The sequence below is a fragment of the Lipophrys pholis genome (assembly GCF_963383615.2).
Source record: "Lipophrys pholis genome assembly, chromosome: 4".
Taxonomy (NCBI): Eukaryota; Metazoa; Chordata; class Actinopteri; order Blenniiformes; family Blenniidae; genus Lipophrys; species Lipophrys pholis.
The window spans coordinates 29,763,444-29,778,932 of record NC_137637.1 but is presented as its reverse complement, the minus strand read 5'-3'; the positions used below and the strand labels follow the sequence as shown (position 1 = coordinate 29,778,932).

General features: G+C 41.1%; 1 protein-coding gene across 4 annotated transcripts in view; it reads right to left on the bottom strand.

The window, feature by feature from the left end:
- Positions 1–15,489, bottom strand: part of ephb2b (eph receptor B2b) — a 137,199-nt gene that overhangs the window by 17,373 nt on the left and 104,337 nt on the right. For all 4 annotated transcript variants that reach the window (XM_080460965.1, XM_080460964.1, XM_080460966.1 and 1 more), the window contains exons 6-7: positions 3,318–3,442; positions 1,927–2,089 (exon numbers count right to left, since the gene is read on the bottom strand). In XM_080460965.1, the coding sequence (XP_080317091.1) occupies positions 1,927–2,089; positions 3,318–3,442 (288 nt within the window). The remainder of the gene's footprint in view (positions 1–1,926; positions 2,090–3,317; positions 3,443–15,489) is intronic.

Genomic DNA, 15,489 nt, shown 5'->3' with positions numbered 1-15,489 from the left:
AAGTGAGGGATGAAGTATTACCGACTTTACTGACAAGTTATGATGAACTGGAGTGCTCAAATATTTATCAAAAATGGGGCTTCATGAATAAATTGTCGACAAGTGACTGACAGCTTGCTGAAATCTTTGAAGAAGCCTGATGTGCTTCTTAAATAGATTCAACTCTGATGAAGACTGTTGGATTATTAACATGCTTCTACATCTGTATTCATTTGAACAAATAAGCCTTTTTAATTGAACTCTGCTCGTGGGATCATTTACAATCTGATGTCATCCTGGAAATACCAATATCCATGAATAAATCCCTTATTAACAATGAACTGACGGAAATGGGTTTTATGGGTCTGATTATTTGTGTGTTTTATTAGTTAGTAGTGAATTTTACCGCGCTTGGTATCCATGACGCCTCTCTGGTGAAATCGAAATAACAACAACAACAACAACAATAATAACAATAATAATAAATTTAAAAAAGAACCATCAATATATGGGCTGAATGTGAGAGATGACGCTGCAATGGCATGTGAAAATAACTGAAAATATATGTTTTCAAACATACTTATTTTCAAAACTACAATTTGAAGTACAAGCACGTAGGATGAGCAGTTTTTCTCACTCAACAGGCCATCATTATCTTTTTCCTTCTCACTTTTAAACACCTGAAGCTTTTCCAGGGCTGTGAACCTCCCCCCAAAAAGAGAGCATTGTTGATGTTCAGCTAAATTAACCAGAGTCTCCTTGTGGCATGAAACACAACAGGGAATAAGCGAAAACAGTCAAGACTTGTGTAATCCTCCCTTCACACTATATTTACAGTTGTGAGTCAGTCTGACATATCTTCAGCGCTGAGATCGGTGCGTGTGGCAGCATCAAGGATGTTTGTATGAGAGTTCAGGCTAATGATGGCCCTGGGCACTGCAGGCTGAAGGAAATAAGATGTTCAGAGGGGGGAAAACCCAGGCCTGGCTCTGACATTAACCTACTTCACTGATGTCTACCGAATGTTCCATCTTCTCACAGTTCTGTTACAATGCAAAGATAAGATGATGTTGGCCTCATTGTTGACTCGTGGCAAAAACGAAACAAAAAACAGCAAGAACCACTTTTTGGCAAGACAAGTTTCTTTGAATGGGGGGGGGGGTTGTGTGATAAATAAACTTTGCGGTTTAGGGTGTACCCTGCCTTCGGCTCCAGCCTCCCACAATCTTAAGTTGGATCAAGCGGTAAAAGTAGATTGAAAGATAAACATGAAGTTGAGTGTAGCGTATCGATTTTTCCAGCAGATTTTATTTCAGGACGTATTTATTTAGCTTTGGAATGACTTTTACCTGTGACCACAACACTGACTCAAACGTTAATGTCAGAAAATGACTTGGGTCAATTTGTGGCAGGCTGGGATCGTTTGAATGGGGGCAATATTTGTAGATTAAACACTTCAAAAGAACTAGATAGCTTGTAAACATGATCAGTTACTCATGAATGATGGGAATATAATGGGGACCGAACACGGCTGTGGAAATCAGGCGTTCACCTCGATCAATATTTCCAATCTCTCTTCTCTGGAGCACTCTGGGTGTATCTCTGAGAAAGACTGCAAACCCCATTTTCACATGTTATTTTGATTTCATTGCTTGCGTTTTGGCTGAAATTATGCATTAGTTTGCTGATGCTTGTGAGATTTCAGATTTGATAAAGGAAAAAAAAACAAAAAAAAAACAATGTTTTTTCATGGGTTAGATTTTTCCTAGTATTGACAAAAAGCATGATGGCATATTATGTGATATTGTGCATTAATGTTTATTCCACAACATGCTTCATTCTCATCCCTCCAGCTGTCTGAATTCACACTCCAGCGTGTCGAGGGGCCACGCATGAGAGGTGATAACAGCTCCGTGTGCTCTGGTGAACGCAGCACTGAATTCTCACCCTCAGTCATGGTCTGGAAGTACAGTTTGCCACTGAAGCGTCCAAACCCGGCCACGGTGCGCGCCCGGACCTGGAACACGTAGATGCTCCCTGGCTTGAGGCCGCGGATGACCACCGTGTTGGTTTGGCTCCTGACGACGGAGGAGTTGTACTCTGATTGGTCCTGGGAGGAACAAAAAACAACACGTCGAGCTCAGGCACATTAGTAATTACAGTCCAGCTGCAAAGGCTAACAATTATGAAATGCCACATGAATAAATTACAGGTTATGTCAAAGTAAGAGTCAGGAGGGTACAAATGATTAAACAGTATCACTAAGCAATGCACTCCCACTCCTTGAACTCCCAAAAGGAATTCAAGAACGGTTTTGGTCGTCGCAGTAGGAGGTCATTTTATCTTTTATTTCTAAGAGGATACATCATGCAGAGTCACTTCAAGATATTAAGTTTAAAGCATACTGTGTACCTCAACTGAACCAATATGAATACTTTGCTCCCACAAAAGGAAAATGTTCATGAGGTAGCGTGACTGAAAGTGCCAAATATCCAGCAGGTACACTTGAGAAGGTAAATTCAGTGGCAGTTCCAGGTCAGGCGGCGAGTCTGAGCCGCGCCTTGTGGTGATCAGAGTAGAATTTCGCAGCCATACTCCTCCACTTGAGAATGCTGACAGGTTTGAGAGCGGAGACTGAGACTCTTTTTAGCTGCTCCCTTCAACACGCTGCTCAGCGCGCACTTCTGAGCCGCAGCAGGGGCCAGGACAATTGTTTTGACAGCTCTCTCCAGCAGTGTCAGGAAAAGGGAATTATGCTTGAAAATGGAATAGCTCAGCATGTGGATGAACGCCCGACAGATACTGCGTCTGCGTGCACGTGTGTGTCGTTATATCGGCGACCATCCATATTTAAGTAATTACTGCGCCTGAATCAGAGCGGTGTTTCCTGTGAGAAAGTATGCAGATTTGGAGAAGCTTTCCCCTTAAAAACTATTTTTAAAGCAGTCGGCGGACCATTGTTTCAACCACAAGTCTGTGTGCATCAATCCCCAGTGGCCCTGCTGCAGGGTCGAGCGTGGTTTCCTTTCCCACTGACTGACCGTGATTATAATTGAAAGAGAATGGGCAGAGGTTCCAAGCAATGTTCAGGAGCTGCGTCTACATGCCTCGTCGGATCTGCTGCAGCACAAACGAGCATGAGGTATTCTCAGTTTAAAATGTAAAACCACACCACGTGACACCCCGGCGTGTATCTATTGGCCAAAACGACTTCCCGTTTCAGTATTGCGACTGATGAAGGTGTGCGGATGAACCCTGAACTACACAAAAGTAGTCAGCTTTTAGTATTTGCCCGTGACGGGACGGGGTGTTCATTTGGATCATTTAGTGAACTGTACCTTTTCGTAATACTGTAGCTCATAGTCCAGGATGACTCCATTAGGCTGATCCGGCTGGGACCAGGAGAGGGTGATGCTGTCCACAGTGCGACTGACCTGATGCATTATAGATACAGTGGATGGAGCTGTGAGGGAGACAAAAGCAGCATGTTAAGTACAGAGCAAATCAATCACCACTGACTTTCGAGCGGTGCTGAGAGAATTTTACAGCATCTTTAATCTCGCAGGCAAACACTGGCTTCCGCAAAGGTGTAATGCCATAAAAATCCATATAATATACTGCAGTCTCTTGTCTGAGGGCTTCGTGGCTCGGCATGCATTACAATTTGGCAAGTCGCAACACTGGCTAAACCACACCAGCCGCCTCCCGGGACTTCCCAGTATCAACTGCGACTTTTAATAGGATTAATTTACACTTGTCACACTGCTGATAACAGACTATCTTTGGCAAATAAATCACTTTAAGAACACAGGACCACCGTGTATTACATGAGGAAAGGGCAACGTGTCAGCCGCACAAACAGAGCCACATTAACACGACACAGCGTGCCTTTTGTCCTGTTTGGACCCTCCACTTCACAACTTTATGAAATCCATGCGTACGTCCTTGCAGATGACAGCATATTAGGCAAACCGTGGAGGTTTTTCTAATGCTATGAATCTCATGTCTGTTAAACCTCTTCGAGCAATGTCGCCAACTCTGAAATTTGAAAACATCTGTGAATGATTGCCTCACAAGTTAAAATTTAAGTCTTACTGCAAAGTTATTGGGTTATAAAGTGAGGGATTTATTTTTTTGGTAATAATCACAATTAAAGTTAGGAAGAAAGAACATTGCCCTAAAAGTAATGGCCTGTCATGATAGTGATTTCAAATTTTTCATGATCTGTTTGACAGATATATTGTAGGCTATCAAGAACAAAATAAATAAATAAATAAATAAAAAATAATTAAATGCCAAAAAGAATAATGTGGATTTTGCTGCAGATTTTAATCACACATTTTACATATTTTTAAAACAAAGACAAGCCTCAGGAATAAACTGAGGAGTTACTCATTACTTCATGGGTGGTCTACTATAGTCTTACAGAGCCCGTTGACCTAAAATATTGCCAGGTCAAGGGGGGGGGGGGGGGCATGATCACCTCAAGTTGTCCAACAACCATTAAGATTAGTTCAGGGTCAGTGTAAAGCTAAGAGAAGCTGAGGATAAAAAGCTCTGTCTGGAAAGCCTGGCAAGGCCTGCAGGCCTCAGTGTGTGTGTGTGTGAAAGGGTTAGGGTGTGTTGAGGTGTCAGAGAAGGAGGGGTGCTGGCCAAGATTTATGGATAGCAAACCCCACGCTCATCCCCTACAGGCCCGTGTGTAACACACACACACACACACACACACACACACACACACACACACACACACACACACACACACACACACACACACACACACACACACACACACACACACACACACACACACACACACACACACACACACACACACACACACACACACACACACACACACACACACACACACACACACACTCCCCAGAGTCCCACCAATAAAGTCTGAAGTCTTTCTAGCGGCACGCGTTCTCTACGGAAAACCCACTGACTGGAAAACTTGCAACTGCCACGCCTCTATAATCTAAGACTGCGAGGCTGCATGTGTGTGGTTTTCACTTAGACTTTGTGACTTATTACTCTACATATGAAGAAACGCTTTGAACCGAGCATCACGTGGACGCGTCGTTGCTTATACGGCCCGAGTGCAGGGGAGAAAATATGGCGCTTACGCGGCCACGGCGCCTCAAAAGCAATGATAAAAAGTGCCTTTTATCACCTTCCTCATCCTCATCAGCTTATCAGCCAAGTCCTGCGTGTCCTCTGACCAAACAGAAGCAACAAATTATGATATCTCATATAAACAGCGACGGTCAAGAGGCTGATTATGTCCTCATGAGCTGCTGCCAGGAGATAATAAATTGAGGCTCAGTATTTCATCTGAGCAAAGCACTTCCACACGACGGCCTGTGATTCTGCAATGGACACGCATCATGCCCGTATCCTGCAGCCGGAGGTACAGTAATGCATACTGTATCCAGTCAGGACAGCAGTCTCAGGAATCTCCTCCAACTCAAAGTACTCGCCAGTTTGTTTGCAGTCACAAGACGACAGCTTAATAAGGCAAACAGTTACTCTAAGGGGAACTCACGAGTATCCCATTACGGATGTGCATATATTCAAGACTGCCACATGGCCTTTTCCTGCATAGCATTACCATTAAACACACGGCAGAGCCATGCCTAGTAACCTGATACCAGCACCGAGAAACAAAGGCAGCTCATGTATTCATGTACAGAGGATGGACACATGCCAACATGAAAAGCTGTTGGAGGAGAACACAGAGGTTTTCTTCTGTTAAAGGACAACTTCCAGACAGCCAGAGTGGCAGTCGCCATGTCTGGACCCAAGAAACCGATAAGGGGTGGTGTAACTCAAAACAAGCCCAGATTAAATTAAAGGAAGACATGACTGTTTGAGGTAAACACCGAGGACAAAGCATGAAGTGTTGAAACATTAGGCATGTAGGGAAAACAAAAAAAAACAAAAAATACACTTTGAATCAAAATCCAGCTGTGCTGTGTGTTTCGAGTCAATTTGGTGCATGCATTTCAGGCAAAACTGACGTTCCACCAATTGACTGAGGAATGCAGTGGTATGCCAAGGCAGCGTTTCACTGCAGCAAGGCCTACAGCACTGGTCCACATATGAAAACCATTTTCGTACATCTAATTTATGTACTCCAAATCTACAAGTCTCCATTGTACTCCAAATCTTCAAATGTACCTAGATTATTTCCCTCCCCACATCTGGATCTATAATTTAACGGGGTTGAGTAAACACTTGGTCTCCCGTGTGTCAACATCAGTCACCGCGCTGTGCCACTAAATACCTGTTGTAGTTGTTTCAACTCACTTTCTTTGTTGTTCCAGTAATTATTTTTGAATCATGCGGATCGTTCCCCATTAAAAACAATTAGACATTCAAAACACACACACAAAAAAATTGAGAAACTTTCCCTCCTCTTTAACATAAAGCAAGCCAAACCAATGTCAAGTTGGATCAATTTCCGCAAAGTGGGCGAGCCGCTCTTTCACGGGACAGTTATATCTTAAGAGATTTGCTCAATGGATGCTCTATTCATGTTCCTATAACTAATGAAGCAGCTATAATGGCAAAGACAGGGTTTGTAAGTTCATGTAATTAAATTAGATGGCTGAATTGGAAAGATAAATGGTGGAAAGGAACTGGGGTATTTTATGACTTTCCCATATACCACAGAGGAGTGACAGCAGAGAACTACATGATATATTCTTTTAGTCTTAAATATTAAAAACATCAGTATGAGGATAATCTTTTCAGTGCAGGAGTTTTTCGTACACGACTAAACTTACAAGCATATATTACACACATATTTTCAAATCCACATTTTACCGGTAAACAAAAAGCCAACTTATGATCAGATTATTATGATTATGATAATGAATATAATGGGCAACAGCATGGTTTGTAATTTCCATGTATTTAAATTTGAAGGTTGGATTTTTGGAGAGGAGCACAAGATATATTATTTTAGTCTCAAAAGCAAAACAAAAATACGGCATGATTCCCCTTCAATCAGAAACACGTAGGATATACATACTGACTGGTGGACAAAGTAGAATTAAATAATATAAATAATGAGTGATTACAGGGTATATATGTACATATATTTAAATCCCAATACTATTCAAATGCTATTAACTACCATGTATTGCAAAGATGCGCTGTAATATATAGTAACAAAGTAAATGAAACAAGCATTACATTTTTTTTTTTTTTACTTTAAGAATATATCTTTTTAAATCAACTATTTGCCTTAACTTTGAAATAACAAACTGAATAATGAATGGGGGGGGGGGGGGGGGGGGGGGGGGGAGAGCAAGGACAAGGTTTGTAAGTTCATATAATTAAATTAGATGGCTGAGTTGGTAAGATAAATGGTGGAAAGTCACTGGAGTGTTTTACGAGTTTCATATATACCACAGAGGAGTGACAGAGCGGACCGAGTCAAAGAGCAGGGAGAGATTTGTGAGGATACCAGAGGAGAATGTGGAGGTTTTTCTCTCCAGCACAGCTTTTCCATTGCACTTTCTGAGAGCAAATCAGGATAAAAGCAATAGTTTAAAGTTTTTATTTTTATTTTATCAATTTCTATAAAAACACATTTTATAACTGGATTTTCAGGTAAAAACTTCTGTAGCTTTATTGCTAATCCATAAGATTAACAGGTGCGGCAGTTGCAAAAAGACTTAACATGCCTTTAAGACTAAAAAAAACCTCTTTTTTAATGCCTAATCAATTCCAAACAGTTAGTAATATGTTTTATTACGGAACTGATTAGGACGTTTACTTTCATTATAACACAAAGTTATTTTGCATTACGTCAGATCTCTTTGGAAGATTTAAGACTTTAAGAACAAGTGATAAAAAACAATTCACAGTAACATTTATACAAAGCACAACAAACTCTGGATACAATAAATCTCCTTAAGATAGAACGACATCTTAAATTTATCAGTTTGGAGAATCTTACACTACTTTAACCGTGATTTTTGAATTTTTTATTTTTTTTTCTTCAAATCACACAGATTTACCTGCATTTGTGATTTTAACCCTCCAATCGAATAATGAAGAATGTTGGGGTCTGGGAGGAGGAGGAGGAGGGGTATCACATTGCTTAATTGAGAGAAGATGGGAGGCCCCAGCTGTTGTCAGAGAATTGGGTTTCAGACCCCACATTATTACTCGGCCCGGGATCTGATATGAAAGACAGTGCTTTGGAGTCTATTCTACCATGACACTCTGGCCTTGGCCCAACAACACAGAACACAAAAGGCTCTGTTTTGCTCCACATCTCTAATGTTGTCATGTTTGAACACCTACTGACTTCCCTAATCAATTAAAGATGGAGTTTACAAGGGTATTTCCACTCATTTAAATCAAAGTCAATTTAATGGGGCGCGCTTCTGCTAACATCATTACAGACGTGAGGCATTCATCCATTCAATTCATTTATTTTCTCTGGGATCTTTTAGAATAATACTGCACTCCTTTGGCGGGATTTTCTTTCTTCTTCTTTCCACTGTCTCTTTGAGCATGTCCTTGCTCGGGGAGGCCAGTATTTCTATAGCTCGGTCGATTTAATAAGAGCCGCTTATGAACATGACGGGCATTTCATTAAGTGAGGTTCGTGAAGTGAGACCACTGTGGGTGAACAGAAACAGTGCACCTTTCGGGGGCGCACGTGTTGAAAAACAAAACTTAAAGCCTGAAAAAGAATTGAAATAAAAAAAAAAATAGGTCATGAGGTGCGTCGGGATCCACGGTACATTTCGCATAGAGACATGTTTGTAGTAGCAGCTGACATACAACACCACCAGAGGATTTTCTGCTTTTCGTTTTGCTCCTCCATCGGTCCCTGCAGAAATGCGAGTATAGAAAAAAGGTGAAAAATCTCTAACATTTCCCGGTGCATGAATCACATGCTTCCAAGAAAGTAAAGGCTTGAGGCCTTTTATCTGCATCTTTTTTTTCTCTTTTTTTTTTTACATCTCACTGTGTCTGCAACCATGTGGCTCTGATTTGATTAGACGTTCTGGTACAGAGCGCCATGCTATGATTTGGGGAAGGTGGGGGAGGTAGCGAGAACAGGTCAGGGCTTGTAAATCCCTTTTCCTTTTCATTGTAAAAATCAGTTTCCCCGCAGAGCAATCTCTCCCGAAGGGCCCGAACCAGCTGGTCCTCTACCAGGCAGTCTCCAAAACAGGCTGCCGGAGCTCCACTCTCTGACTGCCATCCATTTATGAGCAGCACATCGAGATGTCTTGACGAGAGAGAGCCCCACATTTGCATGTACTTTTAGCACGCTGGCATTCTGCCCCCAGTTCCCCAGCTGCAAAGGATTGTGGGTTTTACATCTATAAAGATTTTCCAGCGGAGTAAAGCTTACAAAAGTGAGATTTCAGTTCATCAAGCTTTAAACCATCTGCACTGGAAAACACTGGGGAGTGTAATACACTCAAATACACGCCATAAGCTAATTCTAAAATAGGCACTTCGGGGGTTTGACGAGATGCTTGCAGAGGTTCAGTCAAGCTGGCAAATCTGAAGATCTGGGTGGAAACAGCCCAGATTAAGATGTGTGGAGGCAACAATACGAAACAAGACGGAGACGCTCAGTATCTATCAAGAAGAACTGCGGTAGTGAATTACCGTCTCTGAATAATGGACTGTCGAAATAAACGACAAAGAAAATAACACCAAGATGTTACTGTGTTATTTACTCTTGTCGTTTATGAATATTCAGCAAAAAAAGGGTGAAATAAAACGTTAAAATATACACTGAGGTATTGAAATATTGTGTTTGGCCAGTGTTTCCATCTCCAGAACAACGGTTTGGGTTTTTAACTTGAATTGTTGACTTAGTCATTCTCGTCGAATGTTTTCTGAGGCCGCGTTCACTTGTTAGCCTGATGTGCTAATAATACTGAGGTTACCGTCACAGTGTCTGAAAACGCTGCCACCTAGCAGCTGAACGGGGAATCACTTTAATTACATTTATAAGGGCAATTCATTGTTCATCTGTGACCACATATTTTGTTTTTTACCTATTTCATGAATTACATGAATAACATTTCAGGCTCAATATATTTCGTCTTTAGATAACCACAGCTTACTTGTCTAAAGTATTTTTTATATTTACTGAAAATGTATTTATTTGAGAAAAAGCCCCCCAAAAATGTATATATGAGAATGTGTATTTAACAAAAACAACAAAACAAAACAAAAAAATATTTAAAAAATGTGGCTGAATTTCTTAAATTTAATTAAATTTTTTTTAACTTATGTGTATGTATGCAATATGCTTCACTTAAGTTCAAGGGAGATTTTGAAAGAAGCAGATCTTACTGCTGTGATATCAATACAATATGACTGTAGTTGTATTTTACCTTTAAATGATGAATTCTCCCAAAAAAATGTAATTTAAAAAAAGCTATACATTTTCTTGTGGACAGCACTGCAGTATATTGGGACATATCATGTTGTTAAACCTGTGATATCGATCGTACTGCCACACTCTTTATCAGTGGACAGCTTTAGTTATGATCGTCTAAATGTTGCCAAACCACAATCAAAAACACTCCCTCAGTTGAACCAAATGGTCAGAACTTTGTCTCACACACACACACACACACACACACACACACACACACACACACACACACACACACACACACACACACACACACACACACACACACACACACACACACACAAGCGCACACAAATCATCAATCTGGAACAAAAGAGCTCTTTGAAAGGTTATAAACTCTTTAGATGAATTTCCACTCTACAGTTTCCACTCCACAGATCTACTGTGGTCTTGTAGTCTCGCCGGGCCAATTTAGCCAGGACAGACCATGTTTGAGCTATCTGCCACGACGGATGTGGAGTGAAGGTTGTGTATCTCGCAGCTCGAGGGAGAGTTGGACTGTGTTTAATCAGCAGGCTGCTTTCTGCTTTCAAACAACTTTCAACCTGCAGGTAGAAAAACTTCCCAGACCACAGAATGCACGTCTATATTCTGTAAGGTTCAAAAAGACCAGTGTGGGCTTCAGTCTGCTGATCTGTTGTGGAGTGAAATAATAATACCTATGTATACAGAGTGAAAAAGAAACAGAGATTTCCTGCTTCAGATAAAGCTTATATGTCTGTCTAGGGATATTTTTTTTTGTTTTCAAATAATATATATATATTTTTTTACAAGAGAAGAAAGTTTGTTCACTAAAGTATCAGACCTATTCGTCTGGAGCCGAGCTACTTTTTCTTCCGCCTATCACTGTAACATGAACAGCAGCTGTGCTCCCAGATCATCGGGTCAGATCCTGAGATGCCTGTCGAGGACGGTAGGTTGGAAAACCAGTGATGTGTGGAGCTTTTTTCCACCCTGAAAAGCGCAGCAACGCATTTTGTGAAATATGTGGAATCAGGGAAAAAAAAAAAGAAAGAACGGTCTGTGTTTGCAAGACCTTTTAAGACGTAGGTTGGAGAACGACAAGTTTATTCACCAGTCCCTACAACAAAATGAGCAAAAAAACCCTCAAAAAAGACATATAAACGGCGCTCGTTGGATCCTCTGAGTTGTCTGATGGAGACCTCTTGAGAATGCACAAGTGCCACTTGTTTAAAAAAAAAATATGTAAGCAATGTCCTGATTTCTGCTTTTTGTTCACAATGGAAGGAGTTTATTTCAGCACTTTTCTGACATCAGCCAGACGTGTAAATAAACACATACAACACCGCGTCCACTCAGGCTCCGTTTCACTGAGCAGCGATGGCGTTCGGTTTAACATGGAAGTCATCCTTATCTGTGCTGGAATGAACGGCCCACAATGGCAAGGATTATAAAAGATCATCTCTGCTTATAAAGTTCCTGACCCCAATTTACACATAAAACCTTCGAGGCGGATGATGATGGACGCAGATCGCATGATGGGTAAGATGTATGCGAGCGAATCAAGGCTACATTAAAAAATGAGAGGTATTAGTGACATCTGAGTAGGAGTGTGTGTCTGTGTGTGTGTGTGTGTGGGTGTGGGGGGGGGGCTTGTCTCGGTCAAACCAGAAATTCCAGACGGTGGCAAGACAGTCGCTCAGACAATGACAACTCTGTTTCGCCGCAGCCTTCAAAGGAATAGTTAACGTATACGTTAAGGGGAATTTCAGATTTGTTGGGCAAAAAAAAAAAAAAAAAAAAAAGGTGAGTAATAATATGGACAGCGAGGAGAACGGCTGACAAAGAGAGGGAGCGGCATCGTGTTTATCACAGACATCCATTTGCTTAATTGGTAAAGTTAACTCCATAAAGTTTATAGAAAAAAATAATAAATCCCAAAACTTTGTTGATTGGGTCACGATCCCTTTTTGCTTTATAACCTATATTTATTATGTTTTTATTAATTATCGCTGTCGTCATGCTTGTTGATGTAAAGAGTAAATAAATTACAGCATTAAAGTCGGGTCAATTATTTAAGCCTCTCCATATAAAATTAATGCACTCGACAATAATTAATTGTACATTTCACATTATGTTCCCTTTTACAGCTCACTGGACCAAAAGATCATGGCCTTTTAACCCAGATTCCTACGCAGGCGATGTGTATTTTCCATTCCTCCTCTGGGGCTCACACTCTAAAGAAATCAAACACAGGGTCAAATTAAAAAAAGCAATGCTTGACTTCAGTATTTGTATAAATTTAACCATTTATATGCACTTTTAAAGAGTAGAGTCCTCTGTCTTGTTTTTTTTTTTATCAATTATACATCAAACATTTCATGTTTTGTTCTCATGTGATCAGCTTTAGAAATCATTTCAGTTGTTTCCCCTCTACTCTTCTGTATTCATATTAGTATAGTATAGTACAGTATTGTATAGTATAGTCATATTTGTATTATTTTATTAGATTTTGGAGTTTTGTTAAATCAAATTATATCAGCAATTTTCTTCTTTTTTAAAGCTGTAGCTGCTTTTATGTAAAAGTTCATATAGATTAATTACTATTATAGTTTTTATTATTATAATAATTATTCAACTTTTATTTATATAGTGCCAAATAAAACACTTTAAATGCACTTTTACAGAGAAAACCCAACAATTCCACATGAGCAAGCATAAGTGACTGTGGAAAGGAAAAACTCCTTTTTAATAGTAAAAGCTCAATTTGTAAAAAGGAATGTTTATGTATGGTTCCACGTTCATAGACATTTTGAAATCTTCAAGCATGTAACTTTCTTTTTTTCTTCTTGATGAGATTTTAGAATCAATGTACCGAGCTGGCTGAAAATGTAAATTAAGAAGTAAATAAAAAGATGCTCTGGTTTAGTTGTTTTCTCGTGTACATTATATGTGAACCTGCAGGTCTCATCCTGAAGGCAGAGATCTGTGTAAAAAGAGAAAGCGATCACGGGGCCACTTAATGATTTATGAACAAGATCAATTAGTTAACAAATTGTGACAGTCCATCTGCTAATTCTCTTCTGAGGAGTCATAATTAAATTCATATCGTATGCGTAGGTTATATAAAGTCATCTGATAAACCAGGCTCACCACACGTTTTATCACTCAGCTAATCTCGCTCTCTCTCTCCATCTCCCTCTGCGGTGTTCGATTCTGCGTTTCTGTAAACAGGTTGCTCGCTATCAGCCGTCCACGGTGAGTGGAGAGTATGTGTGGCCGCCTGGCTGGCTGACGACCAGAGGTGCCTCTTCTCAAGGCTCTGTCAGCGCTGAGCTCCAGGTGCATGCTGGGACCTCCTGTCTGTCTGCCTGGCTGACCCACAGTGGCACCCACCATATGTGCCCTTCTTCACACCTTCTGTCACTGTCACACGGCACGCCGTTGTGTACTGGTGGTCCCTGTCTGACTCTCTGTCGATCAGACTTATTATCTTTCAGCCTGAATCTCTGCTGCTTATGTATTCAGAGCCGAGGCCTGATGATAATGCGCCAGCCTCAACCGAGGTGTTATTGCTGCTCCACAGTAAATACTCATTTTCTCACCATAGGTTCCATTCATCTCTTGCCCACAGGCGTCTTTAACGTGCCAGTTAATCTATTTCATAAGGCAGCTGAAATTCATTTCAGGCATATGTTGTGGTTTGTTAATCAGGGAGCATATGCCTGCACAAAGACGCAATGTTGCATGTAAAACAAAGTAAAAAGGAAACAAAAAAACCTAACATTTTATTCTAATTATTTTCACTATATTCATCCTCCCTTGTAGTTTCTTTTCACCTTAGAGGAGCACAGAACAAAAAAAAATTAAATAAACAAATTTTAATTATTTCACAAAGAAAACAGATCAACTGGAAAAGCCAATGTCAAGAGTCATTGTTTCACCAGCAGACCAATGAGAATCCTTTAGACACCGTCCTTGAGTCAACAGTGTCGTGGCCACATTTAGCTCTCTGGTGCACTGACACGTTCTGGCAGACCCACCTGGCTGGGTACCAGTGCTTTTCACACCATGGCCCAGTGGAGCAGCAAAGTCCCTGGTAGCCTGGTAACATTGGACTGAGGGCAATTTGGACAATAATTAAGCCATAAATCTTCTCTACACCATATGAAAAAGGCTGCACCCCCCCCCCCCCCCCCCCCCCCCCCCCCCCCACACACACACACACACACACACACACACACACACACACACACACACACACACACACACACACACACACACACACACACACACACACACACACACACACACCACACTCTCTGAGTAATGTGGTTCACTTCCACAATCAACCAGTTCAACTGATAAGAAAACCGATTCAGCCCCTGTGTTTCTCGATCGTGGCCGCGGCGGCTCACCTTGAGGTAATGAAATGCCTAAACAAATATGTCCTCTGGAATCCAATACACTCAACGAGTAAAGAGTTCGATGCACACCGCATACGTAGAGAGATCTCGTTCTTCTGCTGTGCAGTGCACCATTCTCCCACATCATCCTGCAAGCCATCATCCACATATGCTATTGTGTCAGCATACATCGATGAAGACGTAAAGTAAAACCAGAAAATATCTGGCAACTGCGCTTATTTGTTTGTACCCTCACAATTTGAGCAAAAGAGTCTTGTCTAGACACAATAAATACACAGTGCCGTCATAAAATCATGAATGACACACAGTGATGACTACAATTTCCACTCTCGCCACCTTGAAACGGAACCGACGTCTTTCAAACGTTACTGACAGCTTAAACACAGGCTTGCATGAGCGGACCTGAAATCAAAACCCTTGCGTGCATGTGTGCGCAATATGTGGATTCATTTTTATACGTCCGCGGTGCTCTTGATTGCGTCTACGACCTGTCAATGCTGCCACGTGTGTCTGGGCGCGTGAAGATAAAATGGCAGGATAGCCCCGTGAGGTCTATTAGAGCCAAATCACATCGTGCGACTCAGCTGTCAGAAATGTTTGATTAAACTTGTCCGTGTGATTCCAGCCACAGTTTCAGTTGATGCATTGATGACTTCAGGCCAAGTGGCAAAGGGGAGCAACAAAACA